This window comes from Zootoca vivipara, chromosome 9, assembly GCF_963506605.1.
Source record: "Zootoca vivipara chromosome 9, rZooViv1.1, whole genome shotgun sequence".
NCBI lineage: Eukaryota > Metazoa > Chordata > Lepidosauria > Squamata > Lacertidae > Zootoca > Zootoca vivipara.
The window spans coordinates 58,404,439-58,431,292 of record NC_083284.1 but is presented as its reverse complement, the minus strand read 5'-3'; the positions used below and the strand labels follow the sequence as shown (position 1 = coordinate 58,431,292).

At 43.7% G+C, this 26,854-nt stretch overlaps 1 protein-coding gene across 9 annotated transcripts in view; it reads left to right on the top strand.

The window, feature by feature from the left end:
• Positions 1-26,854, top strand: part of MTUS1 (microtubule associated scaffold protein 1) — a 126,003-nt gene that overhangs the window by 92,014 nt on the left and 7,135 nt on the right. For 7 of the 9 annotated variants that reach the window (XM_060278831.1, XM_060278833.1, XM_035112825.2 and 4 more), the window contains 7 exons: positions 17,491-17,557; positions 20,329-20,543; positions 20,916-21,021; positions 21,268-21,341; positions 22,116-22,211; positions 24,393-24,509; positions 25,750-25,847. In XM_060278831.1, the coding sequence (XP_060134814.1) occupies positions 17,491-17,557; positions 20,329-20,543; positions 20,916-21,021; positions 21,268-21,341; positions 22,116-22,211; positions 24,393-24,509; positions 25,750-25,847 (773 nt within the window). The other 2 variants (XM_035112831.2, XM_060278834.1) reach the window with 2 other exon arrangements.

Here is a 26,854-nt window from a genome sequence, read left to right as displayed (position 1 = left end):
TGAGCTGCTGGTGCACCGTCTCCAGGTCCTCTGCCCAATCCTCTGCCTGTGGGCCCTCTTCCTCCTCCTCCCCCTCCCTCTCCGGGAAAGATCTGAGGTTGCGCCCGTAGTTGGCCTTAAAGGGCGACACCCCTGTGGAGACGTGCACCGCATTGTTGTAGGCAAATTCTGCCAGTGGCAGGCGCTCCACCCAGTCCGTTTGCCTCTGGCTGACGTAACATCTCAGGTACTGCTGCAGAATGGCGTTGACCCTCTCCGCCTGTCCATTGGTCTGCGGGTGCCGAGCCGTAGACAAACTGACCTCCACCTGCAGGAGGTTCATTAGCCGCCACCAGAACCTGGAAACAAATTGGCGGCCACGATCCGAAATAACTCTTAAAGGCAATCCATGCAGTCTGAATACGTGGTCAACAAACAGTTTGGCCGTCTCTTCTGCCGAGACCGCCCTGGCACACGGTATAAAGTGGCACATTTTGGACATGAGGTCCACCACCACCAACACTGCGGTCTTGCCCCTGGACGACGGCAGGTCTGTGATGAAGTCCATGGACACTACTTCCCACGGCCTGTGCGGTGTGGCTAATGGCTCCAGCAAACCTGCTGGTGGCGCTCTGACCACCTTTGCTCGCTGGCAGGTGTCACATCCCCTTACATAATCCCGAACATCCTCCCGCACCCCTGGCCACCAGAAGTGTCTCATGACTAGGTGAGTGGTTTTGTCCCTTCCGAAATGACCCGCCGTTGGGTTGTCGTGCATCTGCTTGAGGACCTTACCTCTCAGCTGTTTGGTGGGCAGGTACAGGGCTCCCCTGTAAAAAAGCAAACCCCTCCTTTCCTCAAAGTCTTTAGCCTGCTCCCTCCCCCCTCGCAGCTCTCTGAAGATGCGGGAGGCAAACTCATCTGCTGCCGTCAGTGCTGTGAGTTCTGCCTCGCTCACCACTGCTGCTCCGCAGGACCATGCTGATGGGGGGAAAATGTGCCTGGGCGCTGGTGGCAACTCCTGCTCCATGTACTCTGGTTTGCGGGAGAGGGCATCCGCCCTGACATTCTGCTCCCCCGGGATGTAGTGGATGGAGAAGTTGAAGTTTGAGAAGAACTCTGCCCACCGTATCTGTCGCTGGTTGAGCACCCTGGCCGTTCTCCAGAACTCCAGGTTCTTGTGGTCTGTGCATACCTGGATGGGGTGCTTGGCGCCCACCAGGAAGTGTCGCCAGTGCTGGAAAGCAGCGTGGATCGCAAGAAGTTCCCTATCAAACACCGTGTAGTTGCGTTCAGGCTGTGTCAGCTTCCTGGAGAAGAAGGCACAAGGTCTCCACTCTCTGTTGGCGTCCAGTTGCAACAGGATCACTCCCAACGCCCGGTCTGAAGCGTCTGTCTCCACGCGTAGGGGCGCATCCTGCACCACATGGAACAGGTTCTGGTCGGACGCGAACACCCTCTTGAGGCTTTCGAACGCTGCTTGCGCCTCTGGCGTCCACCTGAACTTCTGCTTGCCTCTCAGGCAGTCCGTGATGGGAGCCGTAACCCGCGAGAAGTTCTTGATGAATTTCCTGTAGAAATTGGCGAATCCTAGGAGGCGTTGGGCATCTTTGCACGTCCTGGGGCTGTGCCAGTCCAGGATGGCCTGCACCTTGTCCTTGTCCATCGCCAGTCCCTTGTCTGACAGTTTGTAGCCCAGGAAGTCCACTTCCCTGGTGTGAAACTTGCACTTCTCCAGCTTCACATACAGGTGGTTCTCCTTCAGGCGTTGCAATACCTCCCTGACATCCTTCACGTGTTGCACTGGGTCAGCGGAATAGATAAGGATGTCATCCAGGAAGACTAAGCAGTTCTTGAAGAGAAGGGACCCCAGGACGTGGTGCATGAAGGCCTGGAAGCATGCTGAGCCCCCTTGCAACCCGAAGGGCATCACCAGATATTCAAAAGAGCCCAGAGGCGTGAACATCGTGGTTTTCCACTCATCGCCTTCCCGAATCCTGATCAAGTTGTACGCCCCCCTCAGGTCTAGCTTGGTGAAAATCTTGCCCCTGCGTGCCGCTGTCAGGAGATCGTCCACTCTGGGCATGGGGAAAGCCACTGGCTCTGTCACTGAATTGAGCCGTCTGAAATCCACCACAAGACGGCGCTGTTGCGTGTCTTTCTTGTCCACCCAGAAGACCGGGCTGCCTCCTGCTGCCTTGCTTTCTCTGATGAACCCCCGTTTGAGGTTCTTGTCTATGAACGCACGCAAATCCTCGAGTTCCTGATCTGACATGGCGTACAGCTTGGCTGGGGGTATTGTTGCCCCTGGCACCAGGTTGATCTGGCAGTCGAAAGACCTGTGTGGGGGTAGGTGGTCGGACTCCGCTTCGCTGAAGACCTCCTGCAGGTCCCAGTACTGCTTGGGTATCGCCTCACCCCCTTTGACATGCATGGTGGCCACCGTGGCTATTGGAGGCCCCTCCCCTGGTTGGTGCTGCATGCAATGTTCCAGACAAAAGTCCGACCCAAACGTGATGCATCTCTGGTGCCAACTTATGGAGGGGTCGTGGCGCGCCAGCCAGCTCATTCCCAAAACGATGGGGGGGTCTGAGATGGTTGTGACGTTGAAAGCCAGTGTCTCTGAGTGCCTTCCCACCGTCATTCTCATGGGGGGGGGGTTTGATGAGTGATGGCCCCTCCCAGCAACTCTCTGCCGTCAATGGTGGCTACGTGCAGGGGAAAATCCAGCTGCAGAAGCTGGATCTGGTGCTCTTCTGCAAAGTTTCTCGAGAAGAAGTTGGCTGAGGCACCACTGTCAATTAAGGCGAGGACTGTCAGGGGATAGCCATTTGGGAGCGTTAGCGTGACTTCTAGAACCACTCCTGCTCTGGGAGGGGTGGGCTGGCTCTGCTCCTCTCTGTGCGGGTGGGCGGGCTGGGGCTGTTGTCTGCTGACTGTGCCTGGCTGCTGCCCCTTGTCTCCTGCAGCCAGGCTGTCTCGTTTCCCTGCTGTGGTGCTGCTTCAGTGGGGGAAGGTACAACCGTTCCCGCCTTTCCTTGCCACTCTCTGCGATGAGGGCAGTCTCTGACGCGATGCCGGGGGGAGTTGCAGAGAAAGCAATTCCCGCCTCTTCCCTCCTTGCGTCTTGGCGCCGCCGGGGTTTGAAAAGCCCGCGCGCGCGCTCCACCGATCTCCATCGGTTCCGGCTCTGGGCTTGGTCTGGGCGGGTCTGGGGGCGGGCCCTGGGGTGGGGTTTGGTGATGTGGTCTGTCCTGGGAGTGTGGGAACCAAGGTTTTGCTGCGCGCGTCGCTTGTTTGTCATACCATCTGGATTCCTGTCTCACCCCCACCGCTAGCGCCGCTTTGCTTAACTCATCCATAGTCCGCGGTCTAGGACCTCTTGCCAGCTCATCCTTAACGTCTGCGTGCAAACCCAGGTAGAAGGCTGATTTCACTGGCTCACTTTGCAGATCCCACCCCAGTTTGTGCACCAGCATGGTGAATCTCGCCCAGTAGTCCCTAACTGTCGATTTTCCTTGTGTTAAGTTATGAAGCTCCTGTTTAGTGGCCTCCATTTCACTGTCACTAGCGTACATTATTTTTAAAGCTTCTAGAAATAATTTTGCGTTCTTCATGCAAGGATTTTTTTGCGCGATGAGCGGTCTTACCCATTCCCGGGCGGCCCCCGTCAAATGCTCTATGATAAAGGAGACTCTGTGCGCGTCATCTGGGAATTCTGCTGCATGCAATTCCAGCGCATAATTTATTTCTGTCTCGAATCCTAGGTACTCCCTAGGGTCGCCGCTAAACTTGGTGACTAGGCTCTGTCCCCTTCTCACTTGGACTAGCTGCGGCTGGGGCGCCCCCCCACCTCTAGCGGCTTTCTCCTCTTCCAACTTTTTCTGCAGGTCCAATACCATCACCCTTAGCTGTTTCTCAGTCTCCTCTTTTGTCCTCACCTGGTCCACCAGCTTGTTCAGCTCCTCCTGCGCCCCTCGCGCTTCCTCCTGAGCGGCATGCAATTGCTGCTGTGCCTGCGCTGTGAGGTTCCGTAGCTCCTGCTTCGCTGCTTCGGCCTCCAGCCTCCAATGCTCAGCCTCTTGAGCGCTCATCGCTGCACTCCAAAGTAGCCAAAAAAAGATTCGGAGGTTGCTGTCAGAGGGCCTGATATGGCTACTCTAGAGTAACGACTCCAGCATGGTCTTTTAAGGCTTTTATTAAGTGCTGATTATTTACAGTGTTCAGAGCAGTAAAAAAGCATCCTTAAGGTGAGGTGTCAGAACCTCCGAATGGCGATTGGCGCGTTTTCTTCCAGCACCAAAGCTTTGGCAGACCCAACCTCTTCCCCCTACGTTTGCGTCGCAATTCGGGAGTTGGGGGGATTGGCCTCCCCCCCGTGCGTCCAACTTCCTGTCCCACCTGCGGCATGGGCTCCACAACCTTGCCTGAGCCTCGGACACCACTTCCTGACTCTCCGCTGGAGGCAGAGCTCTCCTTACTCTCTCCAGCGCTTGGGGATGGGCTGGAACTTAAGATGGGAGGGACTTCCCTGTATCCCTTGTCCCTCACACCAACCATTAACACATCTCAACTAAACTAAATATGAAGCATTGTCCTTACAGCCTTCATTTCCCTTTGTTCATGTTTCTCCCACTACTTCCTCTTTTCCCTCATCTTTACCCACTGCAAACTCTTCTTTACATTGGCAGTGTTCTGCTTCTCCTCTTCCTTTCAACCCTGTTCATCTATAATATACAGTACATTTACAGATATGTTTGTTTTAAAATGCACCCAGCTGAAAGATGTACAGTATTTCTATATGGGTGAATTGGGGGAGGGGGGATATAATTACAACATTTCCCCCTGGTCTAGATCAGTTTTGGATCTCTATTATTATTATTATTAATTATTACACACACACACACACACACACACACACACACACACAACAGGCACAGGAACCTTTGGGCAGCATCCTCATTCCTACCTATAGTCATTCCAATCCTTCCCATGTCTGGAATGCATGGCTGTCATTGCCCATTACTCTGGGCCTTTGAAGCATGGATATTTCCCGATGTTGTTTTTCCCTCCCCAATGATTCAAATCCACATTTTAGTGATGGATCCATGTAGCTCCAGGAATAGCAATGTGGAAAGCCCTCCCATTGGAGGTCAAGGAGATAAACAACTACCGGCACCTGACATTTAGAAAACACCTAAAGGCAGTCCTGTTTAGGGAAGTTTTTAATCTGTGATATTTTAATGTATTTTGGTATTTTCTGGCAGCCGCCCAGAGTGGTGGTGGGGGGAACCCAGCCAGATGGGCGGGGTATAAATACTAATAAATACTAATAAATACTAATACTAATAATAATAGCAATGTGCTCAAGTCTAGCTCTCTGAGCATCGGTTCTGAAATGAACATTGCCTTGTCTCTCAGAGTTGTCCTTAGGGTGTGACTACGACATACTTGTAAACTACCGTACTTGGCAGAATAGATTAGCAGCATTGTATAGGCTGGGCGGTGACCTTTCCGTGAGTTTAATTTAAAGATCATTCGTCTCATGGAATCTTACATGCGAAGGTGCGAGTGCCATCTTATAGTCATGGGAAGGTCTTCAAGAATGCAGAACCATTATCACCTTGTAGTTTGCAAAGTTAATAGGATTTATTTATTTATTTTACCCTCTGTGCTGTGTTGGTCAGGAGGACCCACTATATTTCAATGCGAGGCTATATTCAGAAATGTTGTTTACAATGGTGAAGATGAGTAGTACTCACCCTTTGGTAAATGATGGGCTATTTTCCTTGTTCTGGGCGTTTTGTTCTTTCACTGGCAACCTGGGTTTTAATAGAATTTCTCACCAATTATATTTCTCTAAAATGCATACCTTATGGATTGCTTCAAGCCGTATTTTAGCAGCATATGCAGTTGACAAGTTTTAAAAATAAGATATGTAGCACTGCAGTTCTGAACGCATTAAAATGCTTGGCCAGATGCCAGTGACCTCTGAGTGAACTGTTGATCCTCATGTAGCACAGTTACATGCAAGCATTAATTTATTATACTTGTCACTAGTCTCTGAATGGTTAACATGCATCATGTTTTGCTGGTTGACTTTTTCAGGCAAAAGTTGATGGAATTTGACAGTATCTCATCTATCGCTTTGCTTTTTAAAACCTTCAGATTAGGGGTAGGCAACCTAAGGCCCATGGGCTGGATGTGGCCCAATCGCCTTCTCAATCCGGCCCACGGACGCTCCAGGAATCAGCGTCTTTCTACATGAGTAGAATGTTTCTTTTTATTTAAAATGCATCTCTGGGTTATTTGTGGGGCCTGCCTGGTGTTTTTACATGAATAGAATGTGTGCTTTTTAATTAAAATGCATCTCAGGGTTAATTGTGGGGCATAGAAATTCGTTCATTCCCCCCCCCCTCCAATATAGTCCGGCCCACCACATGGTCTGAGGGACAGTGGACCGGCCCACGGCTGAAAAAGGTTGCTGACCCCTGCTTCAGATTTGGGGATGTGTGGGTGATAGGGCAGGCAATTCCAATGAGCAACACTCATGCCAAATTTGAAAAGCCTGCTTATTCATAGAGTAAATTCATAGTGTTGTAACTGTGTTCCCTTCCCAGTTTGTTTTTCAGCTATTTGTTCATGGAGAGCATCAACAGATGGGGTGGGGCAGGGGGAAATAGATGGCAAATTGTAAGAAACAAAAGGAAACCAAAGAAATTGTCTTGTTTGTTTCTAGGCTTTGCTTAATAGATCCTCCTTATCAGGAGCAAGAGATTGTTTTTGTTTTTGTTTTAAACCCTCTTTACACCCTGTTTGCACTGGTCTGATCTTCTAAATATTTCACTTTACTGATGAGTTTTATATTATGCCCTTACATAGTCAAAGTAATCAATGAATCTCTTGTGCACACAAAATCCTAGCGCGAGTTTATGTAGAATTATGTGCATCTAATTGATGAAAATCATCTGATCAACTACTTTTTTTATTTATTACTTGGATGATAGACTTACAGCTTAGACAAAAGGAAATCTTTTGCACTTATTATTGACTCATTTCATACATACATCCAAGGACACTATGTCACCTCATTTATGCTAAGTGACCAGAACTTTTTGAGAAGCTGGTAGCTCTGTTTAGCTTGATGGACCCTTACTTCCATTCCCATTAAATCCCAAAGAACATGGACAAAGCCCTATTTCTTTTTGGCGTGGTTTCAGCTTTTCTTGAGCCAGGGTGATGCAGCCTTCCATGAATAGCAGATTTTGAAGGGCAGCAAAGATCAACTATTGCTACCACTATGGGAGGTGCAATTTGGATTTTCAACCCCTACAAACGAAAGAACCCTGACATAGGGTGAAGCAAGAACCCTACTGCCAGCCACCCACTTCTCTACATGTGGGGGTGTGTGTCTATTTTGTGTAGTCATGTGAGTTACTATATTCAGTAGTCAAGAAACAGGTTTAACTTCTCATCTTTTCTTTGTTTGAACTTGGCTTTAATGTGATGTCATCATTTAAATTGTTGATGAAACATAAGACTTCAAACTGGTCCATTATTTTTTCGTGGGAATATTTACATTTGAAACTGCCTAAGTATGTCAGGAGTGGGAGATAATATCACTTGAGTATCAAGATGGAAAACTTTCAGGAATAATTTTATTTTCTTAAGAATAATAATTGCTTGAAACGCTTGGTTCAAAGGTGTGTTATGCATTTTTATGCTGCCATGCACACTGGTTTTGAAATGGAACAATTGCTGGACCTTCTACTTGAAAAAGCAATGAGGTCACAATACTATATTAGTGATGCCTCTGTCGTCGTGGCAACTGTTGATGTCATCACCTTTGTCTTTAACCTTATACTGGGAGAAAGATTGAGGTGGGCTCATTGTTTCCTAAACATAGGCTTTTAATTAAAACATGGCTGGAAAAACGTTCAAACATAAATGCAACTTCCTTGAAATAGCTTTTTAAGAATGTATAACAACTTTACCCCCAGAGAACATGGGTTTGCCTGTTCTCTTGAAAACACACTCGTCAGATCTGTAAAATACAATATTAATTGTCCATGAATTTATTGGGCCATTCAGAGCTCGTCTTGCCTATTATGTTAATACTTTTTGCACAACTCATGGGTTGCAAACTAGTAAAATTCTTTAAGGCCTGCGTTGGAATAGATCAATATGTGCCTCTGAACTTAGTATCCGTCCACAAGAAAGAGGTGGTAAGTTTGTTGCAATAACTGCATTTTGGTTTAAATACAAACCTCTTAAATAGTAATTCTAAACATGGCAACTTTTACAAGGCAAATATCATTCCTCCATATGTTTGTACCTAGGTTTTGTTACCATGGAAAATAACAAACAACAATATTTGACTTTCACACATGGAAAGATCCAAACCCCCCCCCCCCCGGTCCTGCAACCCCCACAAAGACCATTGGTTAATACAGGGGTATCTTGCTCTTTTGGAGACACACACAGGGCTATAACTTCCCTCTACAGTGGGATGGAGAAAACTTTAAAAATGCCTCTCCATCACTGGAGTCAAAATCTGTATCTTGACACATCATGTCTTGCTCTCCTATGATACAGATGTAAACCACTTTGAGATTTCTTGAAATATAAAGTGGTGGAGGTAAATTTATAAATACATGCTGTCTTGCTGCTCAAGAATAATGGCTCCTAGCCACTTATTTGTGGAACCATAGGAGGTAAATAATGCTAGAGTGTCTTCTGTTCTATCCAGAGGACTTCCTGCTTGCTAGTTTTACATGGTTTACTTCTTCTTGACAGGATTTGGGGAGAGCTGGCTGTCAGGCTCCGGGGATTCAGCTCCCTCCACTTTGACTGTAGATAAGCAGGACAAAGCGAAAAGAATCCCTTACCATTTAAAGCAGGCATAGGCAAACTCGGCCCTCCAGATGTTTTGGGACTACAACTCCCATCATCCCTAGCTAATAGGACCAGTGGTCAGGGATGATGGGAATTGTAGTCTCAAAACATATGGAGGGCCAAGTTTGCCTATGCCTGATTTAAAGAGTCTTTAATGATCACAGCAAAAGAACAAAGCATCCATTCTCGGAATAAAGGTGTTCCCAATTAAGGATTCCATGCACTTCCCCCCAGTCACTTCTGTCTTGCAACCTGACCATGCAACCACTGTTTTTTGTGTAGCCACCTTATCTGCTCTACGTGACCTTGGACTGATATGCTGAATACTTTACAGCGAGAGAGAGTCTGTTAACTCTCTCCCCCAGTTCTTCTTCTCCTAGCTATTCACCACCCAGTTCTTCCCAACTTTTGTCTTCTGAACTATGTCCCTCTGCAAACCAGTGTTCCAAATCTATACTATCCCACAGCTCCTGGGCAGCTTCAGGATCCTGGTCAGGAGCAGGGAGAGGGGGAGGGGGAGGCTCCCACCATTCCTCATCAGAGCAGTACTGTACTCCTCAACCTGGTCTCTGACATTGGCTATTTCTTGTCCCTGATTACACAGGGAACTCCAAAGAGCTAGGCTGCTTGCAGGAGATGAGGGGGTGTTGTGTTCCCAGGGATGTGGGAGGACTGAGAAAGAAGAGGAAGAGAAGACAGGTGGGATTTGGGGTTACAGGCATAGAGGGTGTGGAATGCATGTAAGTGGAAAGTTGAATAGTACTATGATATTTTTTTACAAAACATCCTATTATAAGTACATTTCAAACACAGTAATCTTTTGTAGTTGTTGCACAGATGTACAGCTATTTTATGGCAGGTATCTGAATCAGCAGCAGCGATGAACTAGGTCTGAACCATAATGAGGTGTGCGTATTTTCGGAACACCGTTTTACGAAATGCAAAACGGTTGGCATGGGAAGAAGGTTTGGGAGATGAGGCAACCCATCAGAATGGCTCTCTTGCATGGGATATAGTTCAATTTGGATGCCAATAGTGGTTCTTCCTAGTGTATTACTTTGACAGGGGTGCTTATTTGGCTGCAATTCCCTGCGCAAGAGAGTGATGGTCTGGTTGCTGTAGAAACAGGAACCATTTTCCCCTCCTCAGTAGCTCCCCAGTTTAGTAACACAAACAGAGTTGAAACAAATCCACAAAAGAGAGGAAGGTAGATTTTGTCTACTGGTTTTTGGTACCATCCTAAATTGTGGCTTTTACAGCTAAAATAGTACAGTACCTCACAAGAAGTCAGTGTAGCACTTCGGTAAACTGCTGGTCATTCTCTCCCCCCCCCCCAACTGTGACAGCCAAGGAAATAGTAATGTCTTCCCATGATTAGCAGTGTGCATGACCTATTTTATTGATTGGAAATGTTTGCACATCTTTCAGTTTTCTGGAACTTGCTGATGCTGCATTCTTGATAATTAATTCTTGCCTTCACAGATGATCAGGCCCTCTGCTTTCATCATATGGTCACACCGTTACTGTCAAATGAATAGTTTTAAAAAGTGGGAGAAGGAAATAAAGTAAAAATGCACTGTGGGGGAACCTGATCTAATTGGGGGATCCCTGGAGAATATTATGAAACCTACTTCTACGTTTTAAATCCAGATTTAAATTTCCTCTTCTATATTATCCTTTGGAATTTTGGTGAATCACTGATGTTTAGCCAGAGTTCTGCCAAATGCAAACTTGTGATCTGCAGAATTTTGAGGCCAGATCTGAATTATTATAGAATACTGAAATTAATGGCGCACTGAATAATGGAAATTTGAAATAGAATTCCCTTCGCTCCCTAAATAGGCTTCAGTTTGAATTTAGTGCAATAACCTTTGATGCGCTTCAAGAAAAAGAAATATGCCACAGCAGCAACTGAAAAACAACAACTGAACAATTTATGCATTCAGCTTGTTTCCAGTAGCAATACTGTTTACTCATTTTTATCAGTCCATGTTTTGCACACTAATGTAAATGTGTGTACTGGGAAAAATTGAGAATAAGCCTAAACAGGTTTTCAAGACTGTTAGTTCTATGAGCTTGAGGTGGCTTTAGGACTATCTTTGTTTTTGTTTTTGTTTCCAAATAATGCCCACCCCCTTTAAAAAACAACTTGTAGTACAGTCGTACCTTGGTTCTCAAACAGAATGAGTTCCGGGAGTCCATTCGACTCCCGAAACCATTCAAAAACCAAGGCACAGCTTTCGATTGGCTGCAGGAGCGTTCTGCAGCCAATCGGAAGCCGCACCGGATGTTCGGCTTCCGAAAACCATTCGAAAACTGGAACACCCACTTCTGGGTTTCGATTATTCGGGAGCCAATTTGTTCGGGAGCCAAGGCATTTGAGATCCAAGGTACGGCTGTGCAGCCGTGTGTGTGTGTGTCAGCTCTCAAAGAGAATTGTTTGCCTGTGGACTGCAGGACACTGAATTGACAGGATTACTCCTTCCCCTGGACTGGGTGGGCAGGGTCTCCCCAAGCCTTTCACAACCTCCTTCAGCCATCCCACCCTTCAGATCAGCCCTGCCTTTGGTCAGGGTAGGATGATGTTTTTTCTCTGTGGAGAAATAATTATTTAGTGCTTTCCCCCCATTTTGTCAGCTTTCAGAAAATTTGGTGGGGGGGGGTTGGGAGGGGGTGGTCTTAGCAAAATTGCTTGCATGAGTTTAAGCTAATCTTTGGATCCTAGTCTGAAGCTTCCACAAGTCTGTCTGTGGACTATGCCCCCCTTTTAGCCCAGTAAAAGTTTGTGTTGTGTGTGTGTCTGTCCTGATTGAAGCCGCTTACATCGACATCTTCCCTTTTCTGCTGATCTATTTTATTAAAGTATTTTAGCCAGATTTGTTTTCTGTAGCTCATACTGGCAAAAATAATTGGTTCCGTGCAAGAGAACCATCTTAAAATTTGTATATCCAATATTGACCTTATAGATACTGGGCTGTCCATGTGATTCGCTTAACAGTAATGCTTTCTTTCCACCTAATGGGTGGATCCATAGACTTATTGCCCTCAGATTTCTAAGAACAATGTCCTAATTGTTGGTCTTACCGATGGCTAGTAGGAGTGGCTGGTCACTAATCGGGTTATCAGATAAGTGGATTTTTCTCATTTGTGAGTTTTAAACCAATTTGCAGTTGGAATGAATGTTCTGAATGTAACAAATGTATTCTCAAGGTGGGGCTTTCTCTTGTCTGTCTGCAGCAGGCCAGTTCTTGCTCTTTGAAATAAAACTACCATAGTCCTTTGTATACATGCAACATAAAGAACTTAATTCTATTCAGTAATAAAAAATTTTCCCCATGCGTCCCTGTTTTATATACAGTATAGAATTTAGAGTATGCAAAATGCTAAAGAGGCCTTTCCTTCTACAACCAAAACCTACCTGTTAATTTGTCACTGATATTCCTGGTTCAAGATTGGTCATGCACTTGGGGAACAGAGGAAGAGAGATGCACTGAGGGAAGGTTACCCAAAGAACTCATGGCCAAATTTCTGAGGCTAGATTCCAAAGTTTATTTTGACAGTGCAGACTTGACTAAATGGCATTACGAGTTTTGCAACATAAATGATGATCTGTAGTTTCTAAGGTAACAGAGAGCCATGCTGGTGTATTAGGGAAACAACTGAAAACTAACATTACGGCAATACCTTTGTGAGGCTGGCCATCTGTCATGGATGCTTTAGTTGAGATTCCTGCACTGCAGAGGGTTGGATTAGATGACCCTTGGGAGTCCCTTCCAATTCCTTGATTCTATGAGAAGCATCACATTGGTGTTGTGGTTAGAGTGTTGGCTCTGGAAGACCAGGGTTTAAATCCCCCCTTATCTGTGAACTTCATTTGTCAACTTTGAGCTGTTTAACATGTCTCAGCCTAACATACCCCAAAGGGTGGTTGTGAGAATAAAATAGGGGAGAACCATGTTTGCCACCTTGAGCGTTTTGGAGGAAATATGAGACTTGGAAGTTCAAAAATATGTTTTTATAAAGTAATACGCAGGCGTATGAGTTCCCCATAACTTTTCAGTCTGCATGTCGACTTCCGGTCTGCCGCCATCAGCCGCCGGCGGGGTTCGTTTCGGTCTCCGAGACACCCGCCGCTACCGGGGAGGGGGAGAGTTGCGCGGGCGCCGCGACCTCCCGGAGAATCCCCAGATTGAGCGTTCTGGGGGCTGATACCCAGCAGTGCTCCAAAAAAAGCCATGGAAACCGCCCGGAGAGCCCCCGTTGGAGCCTCCGAGAGCAGGCTGTACATGGCGGAGCCTTGGGTCCATTGCTACCCCGGTAGCGGGAAGCTCCGAGCCGGAGACAGAGGAGCGGCAGATACCTTCAAATTAAGATCTGGACTGTGAGTAAGATAATTCAATTTGGTTTTTAAAAGAAGAATTTGGACCTGGGAGGGGAATAAAAAACGGAGGTCGTTCCCCCCCCTACCCGGAAGGCTGTGCCACAACTAACTTGCCTGCAGCCGATTGAAGAGAAGGGGCGCGGATCCCCCTGAAAATTGAACTTGTATCCCCCCTTAGAAGGCAGAACTAAGGGGGGGGAATATATACATTTTAGACTGTGTTGGTTAATTTGATATCGTGATCAAGAACCCCCCTCCCGGAAACCGGGGGCAGGAACCTAAAGCCGCGACCAGTTGATAATATAAGGATTTATAAAGAGTAATTGCTGCGATTCTGTGATCTCTCTTTTTTGGATTACATTTTGGACTACATTTAAGTTGATTGTTTGAATTATAAATGACAAATATGGTTGGAAACAAACAAAGGAATTAGTTTGGACACTACAGCACCATCTCTGGCGGATCAGGTTATAATTCCCACGGGAACATAGAAGGACAAAGAAGGCTGCCAGCCAAAACAACCCGCTTACAAATGGAGGAGGTTGAGCTGCATCATATTTTAGACTTTATTAGAGAAATGACAGAGGAAGTACGTTATGGCAAAGTTAACATCCAGACTTTAAAAGAAGACCAACAACAGATATCCCCAACGGAAATTTTAGAAATGGAAGAAGAAGAAGAAATCATTGAACAACGGACTGAAAATAAGGAGCAATGGACTGAGAAATCAATGCAACCTGTGAGAGAGGAAGCATTGACCACCTACGTGATTTTGGATGCTAAAGACCAAGATGGACTCTGGGACCTGGTCTGCCCAGTGAGAGAGGGCGACCAGATCCCAGATAGAAACAAAGGAACTGAGGAGGGAGGAAAGAGTCTGGCCATTGCCCCCCCAGTGAGAGTGAGGGGACGCAGACCAGACAGAGGAATGGAAATAGGGGATACTGGAAATAAAGATGAGGGTGGGAGGCTGGTGGAAGAATTAAAACAACAGAAGGGGAAGAAGGAGGAATGGGGTGGTTTAGAATGGCTAAGAGTGGGTGTGGGGTAAAGAAGGAATATAAAGTAGATGAATGGATGGATCAAAAGGCTTGAAATTGGACAGTATGAAGACAGTATGAAACTGCTACCTGGGGAGGGAGGGGGTGGGATTTGAGGTTTAGCTATAAGATTGGATAGAATTTGAATCAGGAAATAGTTTATCTTTTTAGGGGGAAATTATAGGCTAAAGGAAATTATTAGAAATAGTTAAAAGTAATGTAGTTTAAAATTTAATAGAAATTGTTGTGTGGGGTAAAAAAAAGTTGTGAAATTTGATACGGAATAGACCCGGGAGGGGAGGGACGGGGAAGTCGGGGACAAGATATTGTTAGAGATATTACTTTTCTTTTTTCTCTTCTTTTCTTTTTGTGCTTTTTCTTTTGTTTTTCTTAATATTTCTTTTCTATTTTTTAAGCTTTTGTATTTTTGTGTGGTATTTCTTTTTTATTGTAAAAATTCCAATAAATATAATTATATATAAAAAAAACTTTTCAGTCTGCATGTCAACTCCACCCTACAAAAGGTGGGTGGGCTGGTGTGTGTTTTTTTTAACCAGTGATGTGATTTTTTATAAATAAATAAATAAATAAATACTTTATTTTTGAATGTCTATTTTGGTAAAAGCTAAAAATGAATGAATGAGTGCAGTTTCCCCCCAGCAAATATAAAGATAGATTTGGTTCTAGGTTTTAGCCTTTGGGTATTGTTCTAAGCAAAATCTGCTCTTATTCCCTTATGGGGTACACAAGAGCCTTATTGGGTTCTCCATCGGTCGGAGAATATATAACAGAGGCCAACCAGAGAAGTTTGAGAAGCAAAGCCTTTATTTGCTGTTGCAACAGGGTCCTTCCCCTCACGCAGGAGAACAAGGAAGGAACCCAGAACAAAAGAGAACCTCCACTTTTATCAGTTTCCCCATCACCAAGAAACGCCCCCAATACATCATTCCTACATCACAGCTATGTAATCAATACCTCACAAAAAAAGAGGGTTCAAGGTAGAAATCTGAGCACTTTTGACACCTCTCCTAGTCCTCCTATCACCCCTCCCAGGTGTGAATTCCTAAACACAAAGAGAAATTAACATTTTTATAAGAGTTGATCACTGTCTTTTGTTCAGAGGAGTCTTCCATTGTGAATGAGATACCACTGACAGCGAATTATGGCTCCCAAGTTGCTAGTCATGTGGAAATGTGCGCATATGCTGATCCTTAAGCCTTCCTTAAGGCAGGGTTGAGTCCAAGCGGGAGGGGTGCGGGTCTCTGGAGTGGAGCAGAGGCGAAGAAGGTGGTGTTGCGAGGGATTCTGGGTAACTGCAGCTGTCAGGTTCGGTCACCCCTCTCTGTTCATTAGTAATGGTGCCCTGCAACCCCCCCAATATTATTTTATAACAGTATGGACTCGACAGGGTTGACTCAGGCCAATTACTAAGTAATCTGCAAAATGGGAATAATAGCAAGTGGTCTAAATCATAAAAGAGTGCTTGTGAGGGCAAACCACAAAAGTGATGCTAAAATATTAATGTATATATAGCTTCATTAAATGTAACAGGAAAAAGATGGAAGCAATCCCCTTGCCCCCACTGTTTAAAACCGTATTGTAAGCTCCTTGGGAGCAGGGATTTGACTATCCTGTAGAAGCACCAGGTTCACCGAAGAAGCTACATACCAAATGATAATATAGTCGTACTGGCAAGGTCTGTATCTTCTCTCAGCTCCTTACAATTCATGCCATGTTTTCTTCTTCTATATATTAAGAGTGAAAGCCTAGAATAACTAATTCAGAAAAGCTAAAAATAAGATCCATTGTGTTCTTTCCTCTCTTCCACCCTTCACTTGTACCAGCTGATATCTGAGTAAGTGGCAATCGATCTTTATAATGTCTGGTTCTCATTTTTCAAAAAAAAAAAAGAGAGAGAGAGAAAGGGCTGTGGCTTTAAGTAATCGCTGGCTGCTTGTGCCAAGTGCAGAAGCTGCAGTGTCTGCTTCTGTGTTGGGAGGAGAGACCAGTAGAAGAAGTACGGTAACTGCAAAGCACAATGAAGCCGAGCTGAGGCAGTGTCCAACGGAGCGCTACCTAGCTGTGAGTTAAGTGTGGGCCGACCAGTTTGGTTTGCGGTAGTTCCTGCCACCTGTACATGCCTGCTACGTGGATGTGGGGGCCAGAGAAGCAGGACAATGGGCTGCTCCAGCAGCAGAATGTGCCTGTATTCTCAGTGTGCTGCGAAAGAGGTAATTGGTATTTGTGCTGTAGGTGCTCTGCTGGAATAACAAAGATTTTAAAAGCAGGGGTTTGCTGCAGGCAAGGTGAAAAATGGTTCCAGCAGCTGGAGGGAAGGAAGGCTGGATCTGGCGACCTCTGCAACGTTCTGCTCTCCACAGCGGTTGCTGCATCTTGGAAGCAGATAGCATATTGAAATGCTCACACAGCGTAGATTTATTATGTGGGTGCTGCTTGGTTCTTTAGTTGGAACTCTTTACTGGGGTGTCCAGAAACTTCTTTTAATACGGGGTTTGGCAAGTGGGAGTGGAAAGAAAAGTAGTGAAGTATAGATTGCAGGCTAACTTTGCGCTAGCAGCAGAAGCACTTTGAACTCTTAAAGATGGCTGTAATTTTGGTGTTTTGTGCAAAACCTTGACAGGCACAGCAGCTTGCAGCTGCCATTTAAATTTTGCAATGAGGCTTTATCAGTTTGTACTAGCAGGCTAAGAGTATTCTGTGCCTAAGCTTATGTTTACCTTTGTTACAAAGTACATTACACATATTGTTTATCCCCAATGATGTTCTCGCAGTTATGGGCTGGAGGCAAACATCATGCATCCTGGAAGGTTACTTGAATGCTACTTAATACACACTGATTATTTAATCCTTAGCACTCCCACCCTTCTTAACTTGCAAACTAAGGTTTTGTTAACTTTAAAGTAAATTGTGTACCTAACTAAAACCCCACTGAAGATTACTTTAGCCATCGGCAGAGTTCTTATTGCAAGTTACGTACTTCCTTAACTCAGGGGGCCATCTGTGTTTTTCTAACGTTATGAAGCTGTTGTCCTGGATGATTCATATCTTGGCTTCACTTTCCTGTTTCTTGTCATTCTACAGATAGCATGCAAGTTAAGCATTGGCAAATGCTGTAGTTTCTGTTTGGAGTGTTCACTAACATTCCATGTGTGTCTGTGTTTTTTTTCCCCTCAGAGGGAGGAAGTGGTAAAGCAACGTAAAGAGCTGTCGATAGAACTTGTCAATCTTCGTGGAGAGTTAGGTAAGTGCAGGCTTGTGTGCTGCCCTTTGCATTTTTTTTAAAAAAAACTTAAACAAATGCAGCGGCAAAACTGATTTTAAGACATATAGTATTGAACCAGAACAATCTAATTCCCTAACTGTACTCTGTTCACATGTTTATGCTCTGCATTTCTCTGGAGTGTTGTCTGCCTGACCCTTCGGTTCATCTAATTCCTGGCACCAACTTGAGTAAGCCTACCAGAACATTTACTGGGGGTGTCTCTTCAGCATGGATTTTTTTTCTTGTTTGCCTAAATGGTTTTGCAGACATTTATCCCACATTTTGCCAGGAAGCAAACCAACTTTAAGAGAGTGCTATATCTTACTCATTGCCATGTGTCATTCTGGGCTCTGGTAGACAACAGGTCTGAAATGAACTTGGTTGTGGGTTAATTTTCACTTACAGTAATCAGATTAAATGGTGCAAGGCAGCATAGCCGATGACCGTAATGCTAAAATGGTGAGAGATGGGGTATATGGCTTAAATTTGCCAAATGAGGGTTGCCTCTTAAAAGCTTTAGAATATTTGATTTTTTGATGGGGAGATTGCTGTGATACGGTGTCTGAAAGGAAGAGATGTGTGCTATTTGTTCATTTTGCTTCTGGCAATAATAATAATAATAATAATAATAATAATAATAATAATAATAATAATAATAATAATAATAATAATAATATGCTGCCCATCTGACTTGGTTGCCCCAGCCACTCTGGGTGCCTTCCAGCAAATTAAAGCCCATTGGACAGCCCTAGGCAAAATGCTATCACTTGGCCTCCATTTCTCTTGTAATGTGGAGGCAAGTCTGGCCTACCTTAGATTTGTTGTGAAAAAATCAATCAGATGATGAATGTGGAGCACTTAATAAAGTGCCATCTATATAAATACCGGTAGTGTATTTGATATATTGAATCTGTGCCTGTGAAATGTGTTTGAAGTATATACTCTTCGTTTAATAACAGATACACTTAAGCCTTTTTTATTATGAGAATAATTACTTGTCACATTCTTAAATCAGGGTGAATGTTTTATTTAAGTGGTGGGTTTCAGAAGAAATCTTTGTGTATCACACATTACAGTTAGAAATGCCCACTTAGCGTTCAGTTTGCATTTGTAAAATGCTTCAATCATAACAGGCCTTAAAATATTTGGGCCTATTCTTAAGGGCTTTGTGGCCTACTGCAATTTTATCTGCTGGGAGCTTGCAATATGTTAGGCGAAGAGCCCTTTTTGGTTTGGCGCCATGGATGTCTTTGAAAGGTTTTTGTGTAAAACCATGTGCATAAACTTAATTTCTTAAACGGGTTACTTTCCAAATGGGAGCTCTGCTGCTCTGCAATGATGCACTAGGGAGAGTGAAATGCTCTTTGCGCTAAAAATTTCACACACATGAAATAACTTCATATTGGGTAAGCAGAATGATGTGCAAATGCTATTGATCTTCTCAGCCTAGAGATCTTTCTCTCCCCCCCTCCCAATTTTTCATATGAAGTCTTTACAGAAGTCAGAATAGTAATAAACCCTTAACAACTTGGGCAAGGCTAGATTACCGTAAGTATGACATAGGGGGGTTTTGTGAGCAAACTCTGGCCCGCTTTTGAAAGAACTAGTGCTAGGAAACTAGGGAATACATGGGAAGCAGGAATAGGGGGAGAACATGTTTGGGGATTTTAAAATATAAAACTGTAGGGGAACCAAGTTGTCATTGATTCACCTACTTCTGGCATTATTGAAAGGAGAGGTACAGTAACAATGGTCTTAAGATATTATGGCCTTAGATGAAACCGAGCTCTTTGAATGATGACCACATAGAGTACTTGTGCTTATCTGATTAGTTAGGCTGCTTTCAGATTATCAGTGCACTAGCTTTGGTTTGGATAAATTGAGGAAGCAAGAGGGTATTTTTCAAAGAAAGAAATAATATTCCAAAATAGCATATACAGCATAAACACAGTTAAATACTATAACACGCTCTTTCGAGCGAGCGAGCTATATATATCAAAAATAACCATGTGTGATAAGTCAGAAGTCCAATTTCAAACAATGGTCATTAAAAGATGTGTGCATGTAAGGGAAGCATCAGTTAAAATACCAGGGAAAAAGTAGCTGTGGACACATAAAAAGACACAACAATAGACATCAACACACATGTCAAGCAAACTTCCTGTGCAACTTTTATAATAGTCTTCTGTACAGTTTAATTTTATATAAAATTTCTGGAAATTTAGATGAGCATTTGCAGACCTCCTGAAAGCTCTGGGAGAAAAAAACCTTTAGCTTAAAAAAAACATTTTAAGATATGGGACTTGAATCAAATGTTATGGTCTAGAACAGGCATCCCCAAACTGCGGCCCTCCATATGTTTTGGCCTACAACTCCCATGATCCTAGCTAACAGGACCAGTGGTCGGGGAAGATGGGAATTGTAGTCCAAAACATCTGGAGGGCCGAAGTTTGGGGATGCCTGGTCTAGAATTTTACTAGAAACAAGAAGCTGTCTTAAACCAACAGTCAGCAACTCTCCAGGATGCCAGCTGAAACTTCTGCCTGCAAAACCTGTGTTTTCTCACAGAATTAGGGTCCTATCCCTGAATACTATAGGGCTGGAGGAAAGGAAGAAACTCCCCATGTGTCATCAAGGATGGTATTCTGTTGAAGAGGGCTGTGGCTGTGCTTCCCTAAAAGAAGTCCTGTGAGCATGTGCTTGCAAAACCATTTTATTTACATAGAACGTCACTGCATTTCTGTCTTCAGTAACCGCTTCTGCAGCCTATGAGAAATTGGAGAAAGGTAGACATGAACTACAAGCAGCTTACGAAGGATTTGTGCAGCAGCTGAACCAGCAACACCAAAGAGATTTGTCTGAACTGGAAGAAAGGCTGAAACAGTTCTACACAACAGAATGCAAAAAACTACAGAGCATCTGTATTGAAGAAGCGGAAAAATACAAAGCACAGCTCCAAGAACAGGTAGGCAGGGTGGAAATTGGGCTGGGATTCATCTCCTGAATTTCTTAAGCACAACTCCTTTCTTCAGATACGAAGTAAAAATTGGCAAAGGAGATAACCCTTGATCATGATGAATTAAGCAAAGGTCTGTTTCATTAGATGTATGGAGTGTCATCCTGAACTGGCAGCTCTGTGTATATGCAGATATGTGGTTAGGGTGGGGGGGACGAAGGAATTGAGAGGTGTAAGGTTGAAGGGAAACAGAATGCAAAAAGAATGAACAGTAATAATTACATAAAATAAAATAGCCACAGTGGCAATTAACAAGGCTGTGGTGGTTGATATCGCAAACATCCTGGCACATGGTAAGCGAAATATGTGGTTGTTCCTCAGGTCGACAACTTGAATATTACACATGAAAACTTTAAGCTAGAGCTTGAAACCAGCCATACAGAAAGGATAGATGAGCTGAAGAGGGACCACGAATTGTCCTTTACAGGTAAACTGCATAGCTTATCTGCTTTGATGGTACCAAACACATTGCATTATTGCTGTGAGAGAGGAAGTTTCCTTGCTTTGCTGCTAAATATATTTATTGTTTATAATCCTGGCAGTGTGACAAGAGGTCAGTACCTTATTAAAACTTCCCTGCCAAAATAACAATGAAATCCACACGATGCAGGTATTGTGAAGAAGTTAGGCGAGTACACTTGTGCAATGTTAAAACTCTATAAACATTTTTCAGAGCTCAAGAATGCCCAGGAATTAGAAAGGAGGACACTTGAAGAATCTCTCCAAGAAAAACAACTACTACTAGAGGTCTGGAGTTTCTCTTTTGCTTACTAAGCCAGTGGCAACTGTAACATTGCTAAATTTAGATGCCACCACAGTGTCAAAGTCAACATGTACCTTGTATTTGTAGAACATCCTGGAACTGTTGCCATAGGCTAGCCCACCCCACCCATGAGGCAAGGTGAAGCAACTGCCTCGGGCAGCAGGAGCTACAGGGGCTGCAGATCCCAATACAAAGGAGACCTTTATTCCCCTTGTTCCTGATGTAGATCTTCACTCACTCCTTCCCTGGTCAGGAGAGGAGTGCCAGGTATCAAAATGTCTTGGGCCAGCCCAGAGTAGCCACAGGTACCTTCAACTTGATCTAAAACTACATACTGTTACAAGTTTGTGGGTGCTGGACATTTCTAAATTCATTGATGCAGTAAGTGTTAGAATTTAATTAAGATCTGGGGTGTTAACACTTGGGCCCTGTGTATCAAGCTGTGTGCTAGACACTTCTGATTCTTTGGAATCAACAAGTGTTAAAAGCTAAATAAGCCAGGCTAGCTTCCTGTGTGAGGTGATAGCCTAAGGCAGGCACCCCCAAACTTCGGCCCTCCAGATGTTTTGGGCTACAATTCCCATCATCCCTGACCACTGGTCCTGTTAGCTAGGGATCATGGGAGTTGAAGGCCAAAGCTATGTCTATGGAAGAGGCAAGATCCTTTTGGGGTGTTGATACTGCAATTTCCTAAAATGTTACTTGGCTTTATAGCAGAGGCTCAGGTCTTAAGTTTGAGATTTTTTTAAATCTTTTAGAAAAAGATTAGTGAATTGCAGAGTGAAAATGATTCCCTGAATGAAAAGCTTAAGTTGGAAGAGCAAAAACGCACAGCCAAAGAAAAAACAAATATTGTAAGTATTGACTTGCTTTTATAATCCTCCAGAAATAGCCTTTTTTGTGGGGAAGAGGGGGAGGCTGGGATCTACTGGGTGAAGGGGAGCTTGGAAAAATAATGTCTCCTCTCCCTCCATGAGTGAAGGATGCCTCCCTGCTGGATCAAAAACCTTTGTGCTTGTGCAAAGGGACCAATTAGGATTCGCATTGTCTTATCTCAATTCCTGCCTCACTGTTAATGTTCCAAACATGAATAGCAGTTACGAATGTTATGGATTAAAATGATGAATGGCTGCTTGACCAGGTGTGTTGCACTAGGACCATTGCACTCTTGGTTTTAAGAGAATGGTGTAAAAAGGTTGACGGATCCTAGTGTTATGTAAGCCTAATTGCCATCACACTGCACATGTGGTGTATGTGTGTAATTAAAATACACATACTTGCTGTGTTTTTACATGTGTGTATACACATCCACATAGCTTAGCTGGTTTTCTATTTTTAGCTGTGTTTTTTTAAAACGATGACATCCTGCCCTATGATTTCTGGATAGGAAGATACTATGAGCCTTTGAACCAGGTGTATTACCGTATATGCCGGCGTATATGACGACCCCCTACTTTTCCAATCAAAATATAGTTTGGGATATACTCGCCGTAACGAAACGCACACCAAATAAAATTTTTCTGTATATCTTCCAGGCACCGAGGCGAGTGGGGGGGGGGGAGAGAGAGTAAGCGGCTGCCGCTTTCTTTCCATGCAGGGAGGAAAGCCTCGCGCGTCCCCTCTTCCTGCAAGGAAAGAAAGCGAAAGCCGCTTACACGGTCGCCGCATACGGCGGGGATGCGGCCACAGCCGTTTTGAGCTCCCCCCACCGTATGCGGCGACCGCAGATCTTATACCCAGCATATAAGACGACCCCCAACTTTTGAAAAGATTTTCCTAGGTTCAAAAGTCGTCTTAAACGCCGGAATATATGGTACATCATTTTCTTCTGGGTCTACAAATCAGAGTAGTGGTGCATTTTCTGCAGACTGACTTACTGTAGTTTTCAGTTGGAAGATCTGGGGGTGGTGTGTGCAGAAGACGAATAAGCATTGTCTTTCTCCTTAAACCCAAAAGCTGTCAGATGTTTATAGTCTTACCTGCACCTGGACCTATGTTATCTGTTCCTATGTTTTTGGCTGTTACTTTGAGCTACATTAGATTATCATCGGGACTCTCTCTTAGCTCTTGGGTTTACTTTTTCCCTTTTATATGAGGCTGCGTTTTTAATTTTTAATTTAATTTTGATGTATGTAATCTTGTTGAGTTGTATTTTAACCAGTTGTTTTATATTTGGTGTTAGCCGCTCTGAGCCCAGCTTTGGCTGGGGAGGGTGGGGTATAGATAAAAATTTGTTATTGTTGTTGTTATTATTATTATTTTGCTACTGGTCATTGTTATCAAGATGCAAAGAAGAGCCTGCTTGACATGAGGAAAGCGCTGGTGCAATTAGATGCATACATACTAATTGTTGTTAGAATTATCTCTAGGCAATATGGAACTGAGTAATGTGTGCACTAAAATCTTAATTTATCAATATTGTATCTGGCATCTCTCAATAACTAATTTAATTATCTGAATCAGTATTGCTTGTAAATTAAAAACAGTGTTTGCATGCACCTCTAGTTAGGATTATTTAGAATCTATATCAGCTGCTTTTTTTCGAGATCGGATCTCCATAATTTTCAAATATAAAACAATTCTGGATAGATTTCAACAGACAGATGTGTGTGTGTACATTTTCATTACAAGATGACTTTCTGTGGTTTCAAGGTTATAGCCCATTTGAAGTTTTTATTGTTATAGGTATATTTTACCTTGGGATAGATATCCTTGCGCGTGGTTTAAAAATACAGCAATATACCAGAAAGTGACCATCTTTATCACTTTTTACAGCTATAAAATAATTTCACAAGAGCTGTAAATACATTTTTAGAGCATTTGTGAATGTTTTGTTTTAAAGAGACGTTTATTCCTTCATACAAACAGCTTGCGAGTTTGAAGTTTTTTAGATGTACCTTGGTGTGTGTGAGTGTGTGTGTGTTTGGCTAAGGAAATCTCTAACAAGTCAATATTTACAGTCATAAATTAAAATATGTTTGCTATGCATGGCAACCTTGAGGGGGCCTCCATTAACTTTGCATGTCATTTTGCAGAAAAACCCTCAGCTTATGTATCTGGAACAAGAACTGGAAAGTTTGAAAGCAGTGCTGGAGATCAAAAATGAGAAGCTACATCAACAAGATATCAAATTGTTGAAGATGGAAAAACTGGTGAGCTTTTTCTTGGAGTGCTAGTCTTCCAAAAGCTGGATTTGTGCTGATAATGCAAAAGTAAACACTGTAGCGATAAATTCAAATTACTGAAGAGTTAATAAGGACTAAAACTGGAAACATAATACTCCTCTGTGGAGCTAACGTAAATTAATTAGCTTTAACTAAATAAGTTACCACCACAAATTACAGAACAGCTATGAACTTTTGCAGTCCATCATTCTCTCTGTCTCAGCCCTTCCCATCTATCATATAAAGATAGTGCATCACGAACCTTTGTCAGGGTTACTGAAATAATATGTGGGGCCCTTTGCACACTTAAAATATTGAACATTTGAAACATTCTGAATAAATCAGCTACATGGTATAACAATTCTGCTCTATTGATGGGGAAAGAGAATGTAAATTGAGGGTGTTTATGCAAACTTCTATTTCTCTGCTTAATATCTGCTAGAGTAATGCAGATGCAGAGCAGAATAAGCAATATTCTGAACAGTGACCCCATACAGGAAACTGAGAATGGTGGTTTCAGAGACAGAGAGATGTGCGCCTCCCTCTTTTACATGCTTTTTAAAGTGTGACAAATTATGGAAACCTTTTGCTGTGCCAGAGGCAGGAGGAGCCAGCAGGGTGTGTCATCTAATTGGCAGCAGTAACGCTGGGCAAACACCATAATAATCAGGGACATTGAGATCCCAGGACAGTGGGTGCCATTGTTTCTGAGACGATATACTGGTCTCAGAGCACATGTAAATAAGTTAGACCTCTCGTCTCCAGAGTATGCGGAGGAACAGCAGGGCTAAATAGTATTTGTAATTTTAGAGATTTTTATACTGCCCTTGATCATTAATTCCACAGCATTTAATTCTTAAACCTAAACACAATACGCTGGCCATAAATCCAGATTGTGCAGCCAGAAACATAAGGATGCTGAACAAAAGAAATTGGAAGACTCCGGTCAACTCTCCATTTATTTTTCAATTATAAGGTGCTTCTTACTAGTTTAACAAGACAGACTCGATTAGTGCAGGGTGAAAGAGGCATTTTATAAGTTTGTAGTAGAGAATTTATGCTTGAGCTCTGGAGCTGTAATAGCAAGTTTTCTTTTTAAAAATAAATGTTTGTGGTAGATTTTGAGATGTTATTTTAAAAATTGGCGCAATAGGACAACCTGGCTTCATCTAAAATAAATCAGCCCCCCCCCTCCCAGCCATACATTAAATCTGCACATTTGTTCAAGGTGGAGAACAACACAGCCTTAGTGGAGAAAATGAGAAAACTTCAGCAGGAGAATGAAGAATTAAAAGCCCGGATGGACAGACACATGGAGCTTTCCAGGTAATTCTAAAATACTTGTTTGGGTTGCTCTTGTAGTTTAACAGCTGCCATCATTCTCTGTTTGGGGGTGCGGGTTAGAAAGTAGAGAGAACGCAAGTGTAATAGTATAAACTGCAAGCTACCTTGAGCCTATTGCAGGTGGGGCGTGCCTGCGGTAAAAGGAACAAAAGCAGTCCACACAGCATTTGAATGCGGACGTACCTAGTTAGCACAATTTCTTAATAGTTTCAGAGGGGCATGCGTAAGGACAGTTTTCAAGAGATTCTGCTTCACTACTTAATGTACAGACAGCTTTGAAGAGCCACCGCATAGAGAATTAGTACCGTACTACTTGATAAATGACTGAGGTTTTGTGTCCCCGCAGAAGAGAAAGCAGCCTCCTTAAGCTCTTTATGCTGGATTTGTGAAAGTACTTGCTCAGACTGCTTATGTTTGGAGTTAGACTACTAGTCTTTGGTGGTAACTTTTTCTGAATTGTGGAAGAGTGTAGCTTTTAAAAAGGAGGATCAGATTTCTCCTTTTGCTGTTTCTTGTGTCTTCAAGAAGTTTGCTCTCCACTCCTTGCTGCAGGAAGCTAAATCTGTTAAATCCATTGCGGGGAAAGTGGCTTGGCTTTGCCCTTTTGTAGAATTACGGGGATACCATCTCTTAAGGGCAAGGATGTAGACCAGGCAAGCTCTGCAGTTTGCTACTCCATCCTTATCCTTGTCCACGGAGAGTTTCCTTGCACCACAAGCAGCTGAGTGGAAACCACAATATGGTCACATGATCATTCCCTCTCTAGCTCGAGGTTGAGTGCTGACAGGACTGGAGCCACAACAAAACCACTAAGGAGGAAGTAAGTTACCTGCACACACGAGTGAACTCTCAGGTGTGCAGAAATACAAAACAAAAACCAAAGAGAGCAAAAAGCAACCTCCAAACAGCCCAGGGAGACTGCCCAGTGGCCCTCAAGAACCACAGAATTCTAATTGTTGGATAGGAGGAAAAAAAACATCAGAGACTAG